At 42.3% G+C, this 17,715-nt stretch overlaps 1 protein-coding gene across 18 annotated transcripts in view; it reads left to right on the top strand.

Annotated features, from left to right (window-relative positions):
• Positions 1 to 16,494, top strand: part of LOC121077102 (H(+)/Cl(-) exchange transporter 5) — a 49,312-nt gene extending 32,818 nt beyond the window's left edge. For 16 of the 18 annotated variants that reach the window (XM_040571920.1, XM_040571929.1, XM_040571926.1 and 13 more), the window contains 11 exons: positions 1,185 to 1,336; positions 3,437 to 3,536; positions 4,991 to 5,175; positions 5,788 to 5,910; positions 6,463 to 6,669; positions 7,734 to 7,814; positions 8,708 to 9,250; positions 10,540 to 10,726; positions 11,607 to 12,005; positions 13,887 to 14,103; positions 15,153 to 16,494. In XM_040571920.1, coding sequence (XP_040427854.1) covers positions 1,185 to 1,336; positions 3,437 to 3,536; positions 4,991 to 5,175; positions 5,788 to 5,910; positions 6,463 to 6,669; positions 7,734 to 7,814; positions 8,708 to 9,250; positions 10,540 to 10,726; positions 11,607 to 12,005; positions 13,887 to 14,103; positions 15,153 to 15,243 — 2,285 coding nt within the window. In that variant the 3' untranslated portion in view covers positions 15,244 to 16,494. The remainder of the gene's footprint in view (positions 1 to 1,184; positions 1,337 to 3,436; positions 3,537 to 4,990; positions 5,176 to 5,787; positions 5,911 to 6,462; positions 6,670 to 7,733; positions 7,815 to 8,707; positions 9,251 to 10,539; positions 10,727 to 11,606; positions 12,006 to 13,886; positions 14,104 to 15,152) is intronic. The other 2 variants (XM_040571932.1, XM_040571931.1) reach the window with 1 other exon arrangement.
• The last annotated feature ends 1,221 nt before the right edge of the window (positions 16,495 to 17,715 follow it).

Below are 17,715 nucleotides of genomic sequence, written 5' to 3' on the forward strand. Positions count from 1 at the left end.
GAGGTCAGTAGTGCTGCTTAGCTTCCCAATGGCTGTTTCTAGCTGCTGGACGTGGGAGAGCATCTCCCTCGAGGCACCTGGGAGGCCTGCGGTGCGGAGCACAGGAGCTGGAAGTGGGGCCCTCACGGGAGGAGGAATCGTGCGGCAGAGGGATAGGCTGGAAGGTGGCAGGGGCCTGGCATCTGGACACAAAGACAACACTAATCCGCTGGGTTTAACCCACTTCCTGTGACGGGGTCCAGAATTAATATTTTTTACTTGGCAGAGGGTGTTGGAACTGTAGGAATGACGCTTAGGAGGTTTTACTTTGAAGCATGGGTTTGAAGCTCTCCAGAAAGCATCTCCAGAAGCATCTCCAGGTGGACAAGGTCAACCCTCGTCACACTGTAGATTAATAGTTTTTTCTGCAAGCACTTACTATGCCTGCCCCACACCCTTGGTCTGTGCTTCTAACTGTGAAGAGATGGTCTTGTGACCAAAATTTTGGGAGCTTCCCTATTCAACATCATGGGCTGGAGCAGATTAGACAAAGTCAAGTGATTGGTAATTGGCTGAGTTTATTTGACCTGAAAGGAGACAGCAAGCCCTTCAGGTAACGGGGAAACATGGCTCTTCTTAAGCTCCGATTGCTTTCTCTGCTTTGTGTGCACTGCTGTCTCCCCTCAAGTGATGGCTGGGGAGGATAGGATCAGGTGGTCATTTGCTTCTCCCTGCTGCCATTCACGGTCCTAGTTTGGTTCCTGCTTTATTCTTGCACTGGATCTCACTGAACTCCCTTCAGCTCTGGTGGAAGTCTTAAATATTTATTCACTTTCCCTTCTTCCTTTCCCCGCTGTTTCCCTGAAGCGTCAGAGCACAGCCACAGTATGTCCTGGATTTAGGGAACAGTTAAATCTAGGTGCTAGCTTACTTTGGTGGTTCCTGAACAAATCTTTCCAGAAAAGAGCCCATCTCCTTATGAACTGTTGAAGCTGGGGCAGTGCATATGGGTGCTGAGCAGTTAATCCCTGGGATGCTTGCTTGGTGCATGTAGCTGAAGGAACAGCTCGTAAGCTGTTTACTTACCCTGAAATCTGTGTTGTTCCACTTAAGCCAGCACTTCAGTGATGTTTTTGAAGTTTTTTTTTTCTAAAAAGGGGGAAAACTAAGAAATGTTCAATTCTCCCCCCTCACTCCCCCATCAGGATTTTCCTCATATAATGGAGGAGAGATGAACGGCACAAGCAAAATGATGGATTTCCTGGAGGAACCTCTTCCTGGTGTGGGGACCTATGAAGATTTTAACACTATAGATTGGGTGCGAGAGAAGTCCAGGGACCGGGACAGGCACAGAGAGGTAACATTTCTTACTACTCCTTGCTAGCATTGAAGGCGGAAATATTAACTTGCTTAGAGCTAATCGTAGTTCTAATTACCTTACTAGGGAGCCAGTTACATGAAAAATACCAAGGGATTGCTGTAAGGGGGAAACTGAAAGCCTCTACCTTTTGAGGAAAAGAAACACTAAATTGAATGTGTTGCAGTTTACCCATTGCTACTTTTCTGTCCAAGGCTTTATTTATTTTAAAAGCTTTAATGAGACGTTCTTCTGATATATGGCTTAGATGCCTTGATCGCTCATTTCCTTATGCAATGTTAAACTTGCTCAATTCTGAAGCCTAGCAGTCCTAGCGTACAGTCCTAGCCATGGAAGATGCATGCATTGTTTAGAAGAATTATATTACTCTTCCATGGATTATATGTAAGAATATAAGCACCCCATGACTCCATTATACACATTGCTTATTGATAAAGAAAAGGGATACTCTTCCTACTGAAGTTTGTGCTGCATGGTTGAGAAAACTGGAACAAATTCTGCTTCTGGGACTTCATTGCTCTTTGCAATTAAAGGAATCTGCTTAGAACACAAAGGTTGCTTTAAATAAAGTACTGATGTCCCAAGCATGCTCCTAATTCATGAGAAACCCTTGTTGGTGGAACTTTTGGAGGGTGATGACTGAACTAAACTTTGCTGTTTACTTGCTAAAATATCCTTTGATATTTTATTTTTGAGCCTTACAAAACAACTCATCCCAAACAATTGTAGTGCACAAGCTGAACTCCATCCTTGCTGCTCAGTGTGTGGGAATTACAGTATAATTCACAAATCTGAGCAAGTACGGACCCAACTAAGAGGCCCTATGCCCAATACCTACTGTCCAAAAAAACTGCTTCTATCTGTGCATTATGAGTACAGACTCCAAATCTTCTCACGTGTACGCACACACACAGGCATGTCAAAGATGATGTCTGTGAGTTTGGAAAAGGACAATCTGTTCCCTATCTACAGAAAGACACTTTTTATCACAAGAAGTTGAAATCAGGTAAAGACAGAAATTACTGCTGGTCAAAGAGATGTATGTTTGGTCAAATAAAAACAAATGTCAAGGCAATAGTTTTGGCCACCACCTGAACTCCCACCTTCATTCAGTAGCAGTGATGCCGATGAAGCGTGCAGCATTTGAAAGACAAAATCTAGAGGAAAAAAATGAAAATCATTGAGGAAGAAAGGATTCTTCCTCATTTAGTGAGAATTAGTTTTTTTCCTCAATGTGCCTTGTCACCAGGGAATGATGGTGGTGTGCTGGCGCCAGGGCAGCGGGCAGGTTGCTCGCGCCCCTTCGTGCCATCGCCAGGTGCAGCCAGGCTGGCAGGGCCTGGCCAGAGGAGCTCGCTGGCCTGAGGCCTCTTGCGTGGCTCTGAGTCCTGCTTTCAAATGCAATCAGCACGTGTAGGTTCCAGGAGTCATAACTCATCCACGCTCTGTTGGTTTGAAACCTGCTAACCTTCTTGTGTCTGGCTGAGGAGGCTGATTTATGGCAAGCAGTGCTTGGCAGTCTGCTGTGCTCAAAGTAACGTCTAGTTTGTATTACAAATATTGAGGGAGTAGCTGAAGACTACGAGAAGTTGGTGACAACTTCTGTTTGCTTCCCAGTTGGTGTGGTGTCAATACTCGTGAGGCAGCGTGGGTAAGTTGCTGGGGGCAAAGTGCTATGAGGGTCCCTTGAGCATTCACATTTGCTTGTGGCTTCAGGTTAGTAGTAACTTGTTATTGCTAACAAGAAATGTCTTTTAAAAGCTAAAGGGTGGATTTTGTTTTCTTCTTATTCAAAAGACGTTTAAGAGGAAAACGTTACATGAATGCTGGGAAGAGTGGAAATATCCTTGATTAATTCTTGTTCATGTCTGAACTGGAGCTGCATTGGACTATACCAGCTGTAAACCCAGCCACTGTCTGATGTTTTCCCTCTTGTCCCTCAAAACAGAATGTACTACGATTGTTGTAGTGAACGTTAGGGGTGTATCTCCAACCTACAGTGCTACCAAGTAACTCTTAAAGTATTTACAGGGAATTAGATCAGTGTCCTAATGGATTGGTTTTTTTTAATTCTTCTAGATTACCAGCAGAAGTAAAGAGTCAACATGGGCCCTGATACACAGTGTGAGCGATGCTTTTTCTGGCTGGTTGTTGATGCTGTTCATTGGGTTGTTAGCAGGTAAGAGCAAACCTTAATATAAAACTGAGTCCTGGTTCTGTACCATCACTACTGAGTCCTAGCACAAACCCTGTTATATCATTAAAGCAGGAGATTTTGTCCCAGAAACAAGGGCTGAGGAGCTACACTGATACTTATGGCTCTGCCACTGTTTTGCAATTTAAGGAGAGTTATTTTTAAATGCCCCGGGGCCCTATCCGTATAAATACCAAGATACAAAACTCAGACTGAAGGCTGTCCTGGGGACTGTTCTTGATCTGATGCTGGTACAGAGCTCTGAAATAATGGTAGGTAGCAAAATGGAGGTGATCAAAATGGTGGTTCAGAGGGAAGTATCATGATGTGAATCATTTTTGCTGAATGCTCTTTGACGCTGGAGAGGCTGATGTCAAGGAGTGTTAGATTTTATCCCCACACCCCTCCCCCCGACTATACTTAAAAATAAAAGGTGAGCAGTATTTCTTGGAAAGTCAGGCTTTTCTTTCAGAGGTTGACTGGCTGAGGCCGTTTAAATTATTTCAGAAGCAAACTTTGGACCCAAGTGCAAAAGTAGTAAATCAGTTGGATGCAAATCTTCTTGATAGAAGGCAGCTAAACATTCATCATGAGGGATGAATTTAAGTCTTCTGTTAAATATTTACATAGGAAAGCTGCTAGCAAGTTTTTCATTAACTGAAAGATTTGCTAGATGTTTAGTGTTGCCTCTGGAGCCTCTGATTGTGCAGATCAGAGGTCTGTATTCCTGGCTTCTGTGTTGACATGGCATTTTACCTGAGAACGGAGCCAATTACAGCATTTATTGCAGGGGGGAGCTATAGGTGTTTTCCTTAATAGAAAAATATAAAATTGCTTGAAGCTTTCTTTTTTTAAAATGTGAATTACTTTCCTTACTGACTCTCTGGTTGTATTATTTGGCATAGTTGTAACTTTCCCTTCTGGTTTTTTGTCAGTTGTTTGGTTTTTGTTTTTAATTGGGATTGGAAATGTTTCCTCCAAATTCAAAGTTATTCCTTGCACAGTCTTAGCATTGTTAGCGTAACTTGTGGATTTCAGCTCTTGTGCTGGAGACCAGTGACATGTTTTATGTTCTTCAGAAACATGATAAATCCCTCCTTGCCTCTGACTACTTGCCATGATATATTTAATGTGGTTGTTCAGTCTAATTGAGAAGAATTAATTTCTAGTGACTTAGGGTAGGTTTTAATGCAGTTTGCTGGGGTCAACCTTGGAAATGTTGTTAGCCACACTTTGTTTTGTGACCTACTCTTTTCAATGTATGCTTAAGCAAATCTTCCCTTTAGCCCTCTTAAGAATAAAAGTTAATTGTAGGCAAAAATATCAGTGCTGCTCTATTTGCTGGTAGGTGAGTCAAAGTAGGGGCAGACTGTAACCTTCAGATATGTGAGTCTGCATAAGATGGCTATTAAGTTTTCACCTTTGTATTTTTAAACCAGGTTCCTTAGCAGGTCTGATAGACATTTCTGCCCACTGGATGACAGATTTGAAAGAAGGAGTGTGTTTAGCAGGCTTCTGGTTTAACCATGAACACTGCTGCTGGAAATCAAACACTACCTTTACAGACAGAGACAAGTGTCCCGAATGGAAGAGCTGGTCACAGCTTATTATTGGCCATGGAGAGGTAATGTGTGCCTAGAACTACTTTTGCTGCTGAATGTCCCATTTCCCCAGACTGTATTGTCTCTTGGTATGATCTGTATGTATATGCCAGAAGTGCTAACTGAAGATATTTCAGTGATGTGAATTTGAATGTTGGGGTCTTTGAAGGGTGTAAATAAGTTGCTTATGTATTTTCCTCAGTGGGGAAGCAAAACATTGACACATTTACAAGTGTACTGCTTTAGTTGTGTTTGAGACTTACTGCTTGGAGAATGTTTTTGCCCATGAACACTTTAAAGGAATGCCAGACAAGTTCAAGTCCTGTGTTCTGGATAGAACCAAGTTCTGGCAGTTCTATCCAGTGGAGCAGCCAGCTTGACTGGGACAGTATTTGTATATCTTGTTTGCCATTTTATAAAGTGGTCTTTGGAAGTATGGGTGGCTCACATTCCTGTAACCCAGTAAATGTAACTTTGTCCTTGGAACTGCAGACTTATTACGATCCCTGTTATTTTTGGCTGTTGATAACTGTATTTGAGATTACCTGCTATTTCTGTGCGCTTGCTTCAGTGTACTGGTTTGACGTAATCTCAGTTGAAGTGATACAAATCTGTTAACTTTCTCTGCATTACAGGGGGCTTTTGCATACATTCTCAACTACTTGATGTATGTTATCTGGGCTTTGTTATTCTCCCTTCTTGCTGTGTTACTTGTGAAGGGCTTTGCTCCTTATGCCTGTGGCTCAGGAATTCCAGAGGTGAGCAAGAATGAAAGTGTTGTGTTGTGTTTTTTTTTTGTGGGGGTGGTGTTTGTTTTAAGGTGGGGTAGGGATCCACCATCCAAAGATTATGCTTGCCTGCTATGGAATAATACTTCCTTATATTCTAGAAACATATGGTATCTTAATATATGCTTTTTTCTCCAAACTTTATCCCTGAAACACGTCTAGTACTTAAGTCTCCATAGAATCCATTTAAAAACTAAAATTTACTAAAAGTAAATGCAAGCTACAAGAGGTACAAACAAAAGTGTACCATTTGTGGAAGACTGCAAAAGCAGCATCAGATTATTTTTCAGTAGGAAAAACAGTCCTGAGGGAAGGACTCAAAGGGCACCTTCTGTGAAGGGCACCTTCTATCTTTGCACGTAGAGGTATTTTTACTGACTGTATTTTACTTTTGATAGCTTAGGAGGGACTGTGAAAGCTGTAGGGGAAAGCTGAAGGCAGGTCTGGGAGAGCCTAGTAAAATGGGAGCTCTGACCAGGACTTGAATGAAAGCCTGTAGAGCTCTGTGTGCTTGACTTCCAGATCAAAACTATCTTAAGTGGTTTCATCATTAGAGGCTACTTGGGCAAGTGGACGCTGATCATCAAAACCATTACCTTAGTGTTGGCGGTGTCCTCTGGCCTGAGCTTGGGAAAAGAGGGCCCCCTGGTGCATGTTGCCTGCTGCTGTGGAAATATTTTGTGTCATCTCTTCACCAAGTACAGGAAGAATGAAGCCAAGCGCAGAGAGGTAAAATGATACTGTGTTATTGTTAAACTGTTGAGATTGGGAAACTGTGTTATTGTTAAACTGTTGAGCATGGGAAAGCTGGTGGGTTTGGTGCTTTGTGATGAATATAAGTTCTTGTTTTGGCATATTCTCGGAGTGTCTCAGTGCAACACTTCTTTGGAGCAAAAGCAATCTCTGACACTGCAGCTTTTCCCCAGCACAGGTAGTCATCTCAGTTGTGAGAGGAGCATTCACTGATGCTAGCCCACAGCACACCCAGTTTTGCAGTGTTTGCATTTGTCATACAACCTCATAGGCTACATTAAGACTGTTTGAGGGACTTGGACCTAGCTGTAGGAGTAGGCTGAAGGGCTTCACTTTCGGGGACCTGGTGCTGTTGGGAAGGACGTGGTATAAGGACCAATTTAATATCTAATGTGAAGCTCATGAGTGTTTCCTCACAATGTAAGGTTTTTTTCTGGACAAGTCACTGGAGAATGACTAGTGTGAAATGCGTAGAAGTATTGGCCAACTTATCTTCTGTTAAGCACAGCAATGACAGAATCCGCACAGTGAGCAGGCAAGGTTTTGGTTGTCTTCACAACATCTCTAGTTACGCTTTGTTGTTCTCTTCTGAGAAAAGGTACAGATGTGAGGCAGGCAAAGGTAGCAAAAGTCATGTTCTGGGAGGTGGAAGTACTGCTGTTCTGTCTTACTAAAGCTTTATCTAGGCTGCAAGCATAGCAAGAAATCAGGTGAAAAAGAACAAGGTAATTGCAATCGATGTCAGTTCTACTGATTTAGGGTTGGAACTGTTTAAATGGTAATGCTTTCTTCAAGTTATTTGTGGATTGCAATAGAATCATTAAGGTTGGAAAAGACCTCCAAGATCATCTAGAATATTTCTTAGGGAATTAGCTCAGTCCATCTTTTCCCTGTTGCCTTTAAAACAAGTCAGACGTTAGCTTATTCTGCAATCATTGGAGATAAAAATTGTACACATTTCAGTAGACATCCAACAAAAAAGGGGAAAGATTTTGAGGGGGGAGCTGAAAATGTGTGACTGACTTCAGTTTCTTTCATAGGTTTTATCAGCAGCTGCAGCTGCTGGTGTGTCTGTAGCTTTTGGTGCACCGATTGGAGGAGTGCTCTTTAGTCTGGAAGAGGTAACACCAGCATTTTCTATTAGCTCTGGTGAGCTGTTTTATTGCAAGAACTGACCCCGCTGGTTTTAAAATACAGTCCACTCATAACTGCTTGGGTGTGGAAAGGAGACTCTGTTGAATACTGATTGGTGGTGTATTTACAAGGTCTGCCAGGCAACCTAAACTTTACTGGGGTTTCAGGTAATTCTTATGAATACTGTAGAATTTATTTTGAATGATGTATATCTCTGGCTTTAAAGTAAACCTGCTGTTTTTCCCCGATCTGTCCATGCTCAGCAACGCTGACTGCTCACAACCACAGCCTCTGTCATTCCATATGTCCACTCTCTCCAGACAGCTCTGCCTCAGAGTACCTCAGAACAAACTTACCTTGCTTATCGAACTCTTTTTCTTACCAAGTAATTTCTAATTCATGTTCTTTTGATCCAGACATGAAATGGATCACCACTTCTGGCTTCAGGGCCTAACTCAGAGAAAGAGTGGGATGGTTTTGCTCAGCTGAGCAATAGTCATGCTTAGCTATTATGGCAAACACCATTGTTTGGCACTTCTGGACCTTGCAGAGCCTGAAAGGCAAATACTTCTCTGGTTTCAGCTCATAGGTGATTTGTAGCAACTTTTACTATCTGAGTAAATCATCTACGCCTCAGGAATCATAGAGGGCATTTGCTGCAAGTATGCACACCAAGATCCATCCTGGTCATTGTAGTCTGTATAGAGGGGACCTCATAATCAAGTCTTGGCTGAAGGGGAAGGTACATCAGTCTCAGTCCTTTCCGTCCTCATTTCACACCAGTCTCAGTCCTTTCTTGTATTTCATACAGTAGTAATGTTACTGGGCACCAATCAGGGTAGTGACAAGTGACTGAGTCTGCTTTGTTTTTCCTTTTTAGGTCAGTTACTATTTTCCTCTCAAGACACTGTGGCGTTCCTTCTTTGCTGCTCTGGTGGCTGCCTTTACTTTGCGCTCCATCAATCCTTTTGGGAACAGCCGCCTGGTTCTCTTCTACGTGGAGTTTCACATGCCATGGCATCTTCTGGAGCTTGTGCCATTTGTCCTCTTGGGAATATTTGGTGGGCTTTGGGGAGCTTTCTTCATTCGCAGCAACATTGCTTGGTGCAGGCGACGTAAGACAACCAAACTTGGTAAATACCCTGTGCTGGAGGTGTTTGTAGTGACTGCCATCACAGCCATCCTGGCCTTCCCTAATGAGTATACCAGAATGAGCACCAGTGAGCTGATCTCTGAACTCTTCAATGACTGTGGGATTTTGGACTCTTCCAAGCTCTGTGAGTATGTGAATGACTTCAACAGCACCAAAGGGGATGACCTGCCAGACCGAGCTGCTGGCCCAGGAGTTTACACAGCCATGTGGCAGCTGGCTTTGGCCCTTATAATGAAAGTCTTCATCACAATCTTCACCTTTGGCATGAAGGTGAGAGTTACCTGTAAAGCAGCTCATGTTCTTTTCATCTGATGCAGAAACCATAGGATTTTATCCATTTAAAAAACAGACACGTTTTTCTCCCCAAGCTCTGTTAAGGAGAAGAAACTGTGCTTTATAGGGGGTGATAGATGGCAATTATTTGTTCCATTGTGAGTAACTGAGGGCCGTAGAAATCTTTTACCCTGTGTGTGGCCACCACATGCAGTCACTGAAGCTGTTAGGTTAGGGATTCATGGCCCATTTTCCAAACATTGAATGCTTCTAAGTTGTCTTTACTGAAGCCTTTTTGATACTTCCATTATATCTCCCCTTTCCTAATTGCAAAGCAATTGAGATATTCATTTGTAAATGCTTATGATAGCTGTTCGTTAATCAGACTGTTTTGATCTTCTTCAGTGGCAGTCTCCTGAGCTGTGGATGTACTGCCTAGGTCTGAGCTTTCCCTCAGTGAGCTTTATCAGACGGATCCTAAGTGTCTCTACCCTGCCCCTCACTCCCTTGAATGGATTGTCCAAAAGAGGTGACCCTACCTCAGAGGTTTGCACCTCGTTGTTGCACTGAGGTTGTCACTGACATTCAAGGGCAATCATCAAAACTGTGAGGAAAAATACACTGTGTAGGAGAAAGCTATATGAAAAATATGTAAAGGGCACAAGGGGGAGATTCGCTGACTTCAAAGAATATAAGCTTTTGAAATCCAGAAAGAGTTGAAGTGCAGAGGTGAAACTTGCTGGCAGTGGCTCTACTGGGTATCACTAATATGCTGATTACAGGCACTCTCACTTTGAAGGATCATGCGTATTTCATAAATTAGTACTCGCTTAGTTGGAAAGGCACAGCAGAGTGTTAGTAGTGTGCAAATGAAACTTGGTTTTATTATTCTGGGAAATAAACTTTGCTTTTTAGGAAAATTTTGCAAAAAAAAAGAAGCCTATTCTATTTCACACTAAACTGTTGTGTGGGTCTTTCTCCTGCTCAGAAAGAAGTAACTGCAAACAATTCAAACTCTGTTACAGAGGTTTTAGAGCACGTTTTATTTCAGTGAGGACAGCATTTGGCATACCCAGTGCTGTCCCTTTTTCCTTCCAAGGATACAAGGAGGTGTTCTTCCAACCACCTTTTTTGGTGCGGGAAGGGCAAAGATGATGGAGCATGGCATCCATACCAGTTTTAACTTTAGGATAACCTCTAAATCAGTCTTGTTTTAACTTCTGTCACTAGTCTTTGAATACTGCCTCCCTGAGAAATGCCTTATTCACTGATGTGTTTTTTCATAGGTCCCTTCAGGGCTCTTCATCCCAAGCATGGCAGTAGGTGCTATAGCAGGAAGATTGCTAGGAGTAGCAATGGAGCAGCTGGCCTTTTACCACCATGACTGGGTCATCTTCAGTGGCTGGTGCAGTCAAGGAGCTGACTGTATCACTCCAGGCCTATATGCAATGGTTGGGGCTGCGGCATGTCTAGGTAAGCAACAGATTTCTTTTGAAGTCTAGGCTGCATGTTTGGGTGTTTGGTCTACTTTGTAGTAGAACATATAATGTGTTTCTTACCCCATTTGCGTTCTTTTACCAGCACTAACCTATCATTGGACGTGATAGGTTTCCATGGGAAATCTCCTGAATATGCAGCCAGAACAACTGAGACTGTCCAGGGACTCTAGATTCCCACGTAGGGAAGCCATGTTGTTAGGAAAAGTAATGATAGTAGGCAGAGGATGTCAAGATGCCACTTGTCTTTTTTGCATGGCCTATCGTAGGGATCGCTCCGTAAATCTGTTTATCAGTGTACATGTGTAAGGCCATTTCACAGCATGACAGACTATTCTGCAGCTAGTTCACTTTCTTTTGTGTTTAAGTAACAGGATGACCTTTCCAGCAAATTGTCATTGTGAAATATTTCATTGATATATAGTCTTAAGAAGTAAGTTTTGGACAGACATATCACATCGTTCATGGATTTCTGTAGTTCAGAAGATGTGCTGTCCCAGGATATGTGACTCTAGGGTATTTCTTATGACCTGATTAGAAGCTAATATGGCCTTTTAAGGTTGCTTCCTAAAAGGACCCAAAAAAAAAGTAGCAGAAGGGCCTATAATAAGCATGATATTTTGGAGCAGACAGATGGTTTTAACAGTATGTTCTGTTCATGTTTGGCTTCCACTACAATGCTGAATGTGACGCTTATTTTCTAGCTAGGAGTCCAACAGTACAACCTTTTACTGATATAATACGTTGTCTAGATGCATGGGTGGAGGACAGCTGTAGCAACTGTCAGAACAGCTCTACTGGTTGGAAATCCTCCAAAACATGTTAATGTCTTCTGCCTTCCTGTGTCCTGTTTGTAGGAGGGGTGACCCGAATGACTGTGTCACTAGTGGTCATTATGTTTGAGCTCACGGGTGGACTGGAATACATAGTTCCTCTGATGGCAGCAGCCATGACCAGCAAGTGGATGGCTGACGCTATTGGGCGGGAAGGCATTTACGATGCCCATATTCGTCTCAATGGCTACCCTTTCTTGGAAGCCAAGGAGGAGTTCTCGCACAAGACACTTGCAATGGATGTAATGAGACCACGGAGGAATGATCCTCCTCTGACTGTCATTACTCAGGACAGCATGACAGTAGAAGATGTTGAGACCATAATCAATGAAACTACGTACAGTGGCTACCCAGTGGTGGTGTCACGGGAGTCCCAAAGACTCGTTGGATTTGTTCTCAGGAGAGACCTCATCATTTCAATCGGTAAGTGCAGGAAGGCAAGATGCTATGCAGATAAATGGTGCAGTTAGAGGCCTTAGATGGCACCAACTGTAATTGACTTAACAAATTTAAACACTCAGTGGTGATGGTGGATATACTTATGGAAGCTTGCATCTCCATCCCCCTGCAGTGTGAGGTTTGCATGTCTTGACTGTGAAGGGACAGCATGGCTTGTCTATTGTAATTATAATGGCTGTGCTACATGCAAAAGTCTTGTGAAGTATGAGGCTTCTTGTCAGCAAGATCTAAGCCACCTTTTCTTTTGGATGACTCTGCAGAAGGCTTTCTTAACTGTTAATGTCTCAAACCTTATTTTATTTAATTAGAGGAAAAACTCTGGTTCATGTACTGAATGTTGGGTCACTTCTGAGGTGGCGTTATCAAACCTATATATATTGATACTGATGTTTGAGGAGAGTCTTTCCTTTCTCTGCACCACTGAAAGCCATCCCAATTGTTGCTCATTTCACATGTGCTCCAGCATTGTTTTGAGGCAGTTGATGTGTGGTGCTGGCAGAATTTGGTAGACACTGTCCTGGCATCTCTCACGTACAATTTTCATCTGTGACATGAGAGTTGAGTTCCTTTGGAAACAGCATTGTATTTTACAATTGTTAGGGCACAGTTAGGTTCCTCTTCTTCACATATTGCTTAGAAACCTGTAAGTAATGTTTGCAAACATGAGGCTTGAGTACAAGTTGTGATCATGTTGTCTCTTGCTGGTTGTGGTGTGAGGCAGTGTTTCTTCTGTTGATGAAGCAGGAGAAATCTGTGTTAGGGTTGAGGGGTACATTGGCATGTAGGTCTTAAAAAAAAAAAAACGCACTTGCTCTGTGATGAAGACTGGGTATAAGGGAGTCGAGATCCATGCTCCGTGCCTGTTTAGTCTGTATAGATTGTATTCAGTTGGACCTCAGGCTCCAAGCATCTATGCTAAGCTTGAGTGAGCTGGAGTTGCTCCCGCGCCTACTCACACATTTCCTTACGCCGTCACCAGGCAGAGTCCGTGCAAGCCCTGTGGTGAGCTGGATGGAAGACCTGATCTAGCTGTATACATATCTCAGTCATTGCTCGATTAGCTTCCTGCAGATCGGTCCCCTGTTTTGGCTCTCTGTGGGGACTCACAAATGCTGGTGAAAGAGAGCAGGTGAGAGCATGCTTGCTGGAAGGAGGGTGGCAGTTACCTTGGACAGAAGCAGAAAGTGATCACGGAAACAGCGTGATTATTAAGGGCTGAACACATCTGAGCTCTGTGGTGTGATCTCCAATGTGTGGTTTAATGTGCTGTCTTAGCTCAAGCTTGATACTTCTCTGTATGGAAGGTTAGAATTTTTGGTCCTGAGCTGGGGTTGTACCATGGCACAATTAGAGTAGTTTCTATAATTAAGTTGCTTGCAGCTATGAAACAACCCTGTGTGTTCCCTCTTTTAAGGTAAATTGTCAGTTTTGCATACACTATATTCTTCTGGAGTATGTAAGTATTGCTTTTCTGATAAGTATCTGGTCAAATGCTTATGATAAAATTTAATGAAATACAGAAAAAGTGCACTATCATATTATATTTATATTTCCTTCCTTCTGTCAGGCTACTTTGTGATGTGACTGAATTCTTGGATTTGCCTTGTTCAAAAAAAAAAAAATATTTTATTAGTCAGCTACCCTGCACAGGTCCCAAATCAGTGACTGGTAAAAGTACAAATCATTTCACTGCCAGCTTGGGTCATTGGTTACATGTTTTGAGAAACAGTGCAAGTGAAGTGAAGGAATGGACCTCTAAAGCCATTCCAATGTGGCAGAGAGAAAAGGAAATGTTCTTCAACTTAAAAACGGAAAGGTTATTTAATCAAATATTTATTCTTCTAGAAAATGCCCGGAAGAAGCAGGATGGAATTGTGAGCACTTCAATTATTTATTTCACTGACCACTCTCCTCCACTGCCTCCAAGCTTCCCCTCTATGCTGAAACTCAGGAGCATCCTGGATCTCAGTCCTTTTACAGTGACAGACCAAACACCCATGGAAATTGTCGTGGATATATTTCGCAAGCTTGGATTGCGCCAGTGCCTGGTTACTCATAATGGGTAAAAAAAAAAAAAAAAAAAAAAAACTACCTGTAAATGCAATCTTGGGCCTGAGTCCCAATGGGTAATGCTGGATTAGTTGGTATCTTTGAGCTGTTCAGCTCAACTGTAGTAGGAAAACTCCATGCGGGAGAGTAAGATGGCAGTGGGTTTGGAACTTTAAAGGTCCCTTCCAACTCAAACCATTTGATGATTTAACCTCTGCATCACAGTCAGAACTTCAAGTGAGAGAAGGCCTCTGATAGGTAGAACTGAATATCAGTTAGGGCAAAAAAGTAATCTGGGGAAAAAAAAAAAAAACTGTGAAACCACTGAACCTCTTTCAGTTAAAGGAGTAGCATAAATCCTGTAAGGGTAGTGAAATGGTCAGAGATAGCTCCATGTGGTGATGGGTTTGATATCCCTAAAATTGATGGAAAGGGCTCAGCCTCTTCCATTGCAAATCTGGTCATGTGTATCGTGCCCCCATTTGAATTCATTGCGGTGTCAATTCGGAAGCAGTGAGCTTGGTGAGGTGGGAAGGAACAAGGGTAAAGAATTGAAACAAATGGTCCTTTCCTTGAAGGACCAGACCAAAAAGGGATTCTCTCCCTGTTCTTCACTGTGATGCCATTAGACCAGTTGATCATTTTCACTTTCAGATAAAAAAAAAAAAAATAGCTTTGTCATACAGTGCTTCCTAACGGAAGTTGGGTTCAGCTCCTTAGCACCTATCATGACTGATCAGTTATACTTATGAAAGTGTAGCTATTGAGACTACCAGCACTTAAAATGCAGTCCTAGACATTTAGGTTGATCCTTTTGGAGAAGGCAGGTGGGTGTTAATAAAAATTGTGTCTTGGTTATAAGTCTTACTTTTTCAGTATAAAATACTGATAGAATCTCTTTGGGCTTATAAGCGCTGTACTTTGCATGTAGTGTCAGCGTTGTGATCCAAACCAGTACTGGAGCTACTGCAAGGAGTTAAAACTGTCATATGAGAAGCTATGCAAGAGCAAGGATATGTTCCGTGGATGTTGATGCACTGAAAATGTGTTTTAATTTTTCAGGAAGCTACTTGGAATCATTACCAAAAAGGATGTACTAAAGCACATTGCACAGCTGGCTAACCAGGACCCAGATTCTATACTCTTCAATTAATGGCAGACTAGTAGGTGTTGTGTGTTAAACACAAAAGAAACTTTATAGAAGAACCTGGATATTCTTTCCTATTTTTATTGAGACCTTGGAACTAATTTCAGCATTTCCTTTCATGGAGCTGAAGAAGATAATTTTTTTTCTACAAGATAACCAATTGCACTACATAGTCTGTGGAAAATTAATCTTCTTTTTAGAAGAAAAAAGACTACGTTGCTTTTGTGAAGTTGCATTGGAAAGATTCCATGAAGAAGTAAAAGCAAAATGCTACAGAATTATCTCTCTTCTTTTTACTTTATCTGAATTCTTGTTACTAATGTGGGGAGGAAAGACAAGGTGTATACCTTCAGAAATTTTGAAGGCAGATGATTTTTGCACACAGTATTAAGGTGGTGGCGGAAGGATACAGTTGTAACTCAGGGGCAGTGTATTTCCAGTGAGCCAATTAGTGAAAATAAGAACCTTGTACAGTCAAAAAAAAAAAAAAAAAAAAAAACTTAAAATTGTCAGGTGGTTCTGTAACAAATTCCATATAAGAGCTCAACTCCTCAATTATTGATATTGGCTAGCTAAGAATGTTTTGCTGAGAGAAGGAAAAAAAATCCCCCAGCAGACCAGTTGTCTTAAGACTGGATTCACTTTTCAATTGGGAAAAAGTTTATTTTGATTAATCTTCTGTGAATGTATTTAATTACTGTCTGATGCTAGCTTGCTAGGAGAATCCCGAGTAGGAGACAGGAAGAGTAAACAGTTGTATTCTTGTCATGCTCTCTTTTTTTTAGATATGTGCATAAGGATTTCTTCTTGATTTCTCTTGAGCATGTAATTAAAATTGCACAGACTGAATCCTAAATTTCTGGCTTTACTGCACTTCTGAGTAAAGTCTGATCATATTAGTTATTGTGCAACTGACCTCTTCCTTAATCAGCAGTGTCTTATGTTGCTGAGGATGTCTTAATGGAGACTCCTGGGCCCAGAATGTTTACATGGATGCATTTTTTTGTTCCCTGCTACTCTCTTCAGCCCTGCACCAAACTCAGGCTCGGATCCTGGCTCTAGGATTGAGAACACTGCCACTTTATGTATGTTTGCCACTCGATGTCTCTTGTTTCACTAACTATGCAATAAGAACCCTGCCTGACAACTGTCAGCAACATAACTTGTTCCTGAGAGTTGCTCCGTTCCAAGTCTGTGCTCCTTGAATCCCTGTTCCAATTAATTTTCTGTTAATAAAATTGTGACAGTTAACTGGAATTTTGAACGTATATAAATTCCTTTTGGAGATCAGTGTTATTGTGGCTTCTGTCTAAAGCAGACTTCATTTGTTGTCTGTGGCTGAGGCTTGTCAATGGAAGCAGCTCCCTTTCACTTCTGGTTCAGCACCATCAGCGCAGGAGGGGGTCCAGGGTAGGAGCTGACCTGCTGAGTAATGTCTGTGACAAATGAGCAGGGGCTCTTACTCTGCTTCCTGATGGACAAACCTCCAGCTGCTAAGCAGGCGTTGCACTCTGCAGCCTCAGCCGCAGACACCATGGTACCAACTTCCCGCACCCTGGCTGAAGTACCCGCAAGACGAGGTGCAGTGGCAGGAGGTGATGGGTTGTCAACATGAGGCTGCTGCTTCTGTGCAGGATAAACTTCTGTGGCCAAATGGGGCTCCTGACTAGAGATGGCTAGAGATTTTCTCAGTCTTAGGCTCTCTTAAATATAAATATATTCCTCATCTGTACTTGGAACAAAAGCCAGCTTGCTTATTTTTTCAGAGACATCCAACATCAACTACCTGTTGCCACTACTTTAACGTGGTAGTGAGGTGATATCTACCACTTGAGTTCTTGTATGGCTTAAAGCTGAATCAAGCCAAGATGTTAACAATGGATGAAATATCTTATGTTTATAAAGCAAATGCCACAACTTTGTGATGTTTTTGTACGGCAGCAGATGGTTTTCGAGTCATCTTAGACTCGAAACAAGGACTACCGTGTGCCCATAAGGTGCTCACAACTTGAAATGCTTTGCGTTCTTTCTCTGCTGACTGTCAGCAGGCTTTGTCTGGTGGTGGCAGAAGCTGTGCCTTTAAATGCTTTTGCCCTGTTCTGAGAGGGCTGTCCCCCACTTGCCAGTAAGAAGGATGCTCTATGAGCCTGGGTCTGAGAACAGGGAAGAAGCCTCGTCTTTTCCTTGCAGGCTTCCTGCAGAGGATATCTGCACTGAAGGAGGCTAGGGGTGCCTGTTGCATGCTGTTCAGAAAGCTTTGTTCTCTTCGGCACGCGTGGGACACCAGGAAGACGTAAGCTTCTGTTTTGTGCCTTTTTTTTTGCTTACTTTGCAATATGCAGGGAGTCTCTAGCTTGAAAAATAAAGACCCTGTTATAATTAGATCTGCAGTACGTGACAGCTTCTTTCTCTAACAGTCATTAACATGTAATGCTGGACTCGGTCACTGTGGTAAGTGCCCTTATCAGAGAAGGGAAA

The sequence above is a fragment of the Cygnus olor genome, chromosome 13 (genome assembly GCF_009769625.2).
Source record: "Cygnus olor isolate bCygOlo1 chromosome 13, bCygOlo1.pri.v2, whole genome shotgun sequence".
Taxonomy (NCBI): Eukaryota; Metazoa; Chordata; class Aves; order Anseriformes; family Anatidae; genus Cygnus; species Cygnus olor.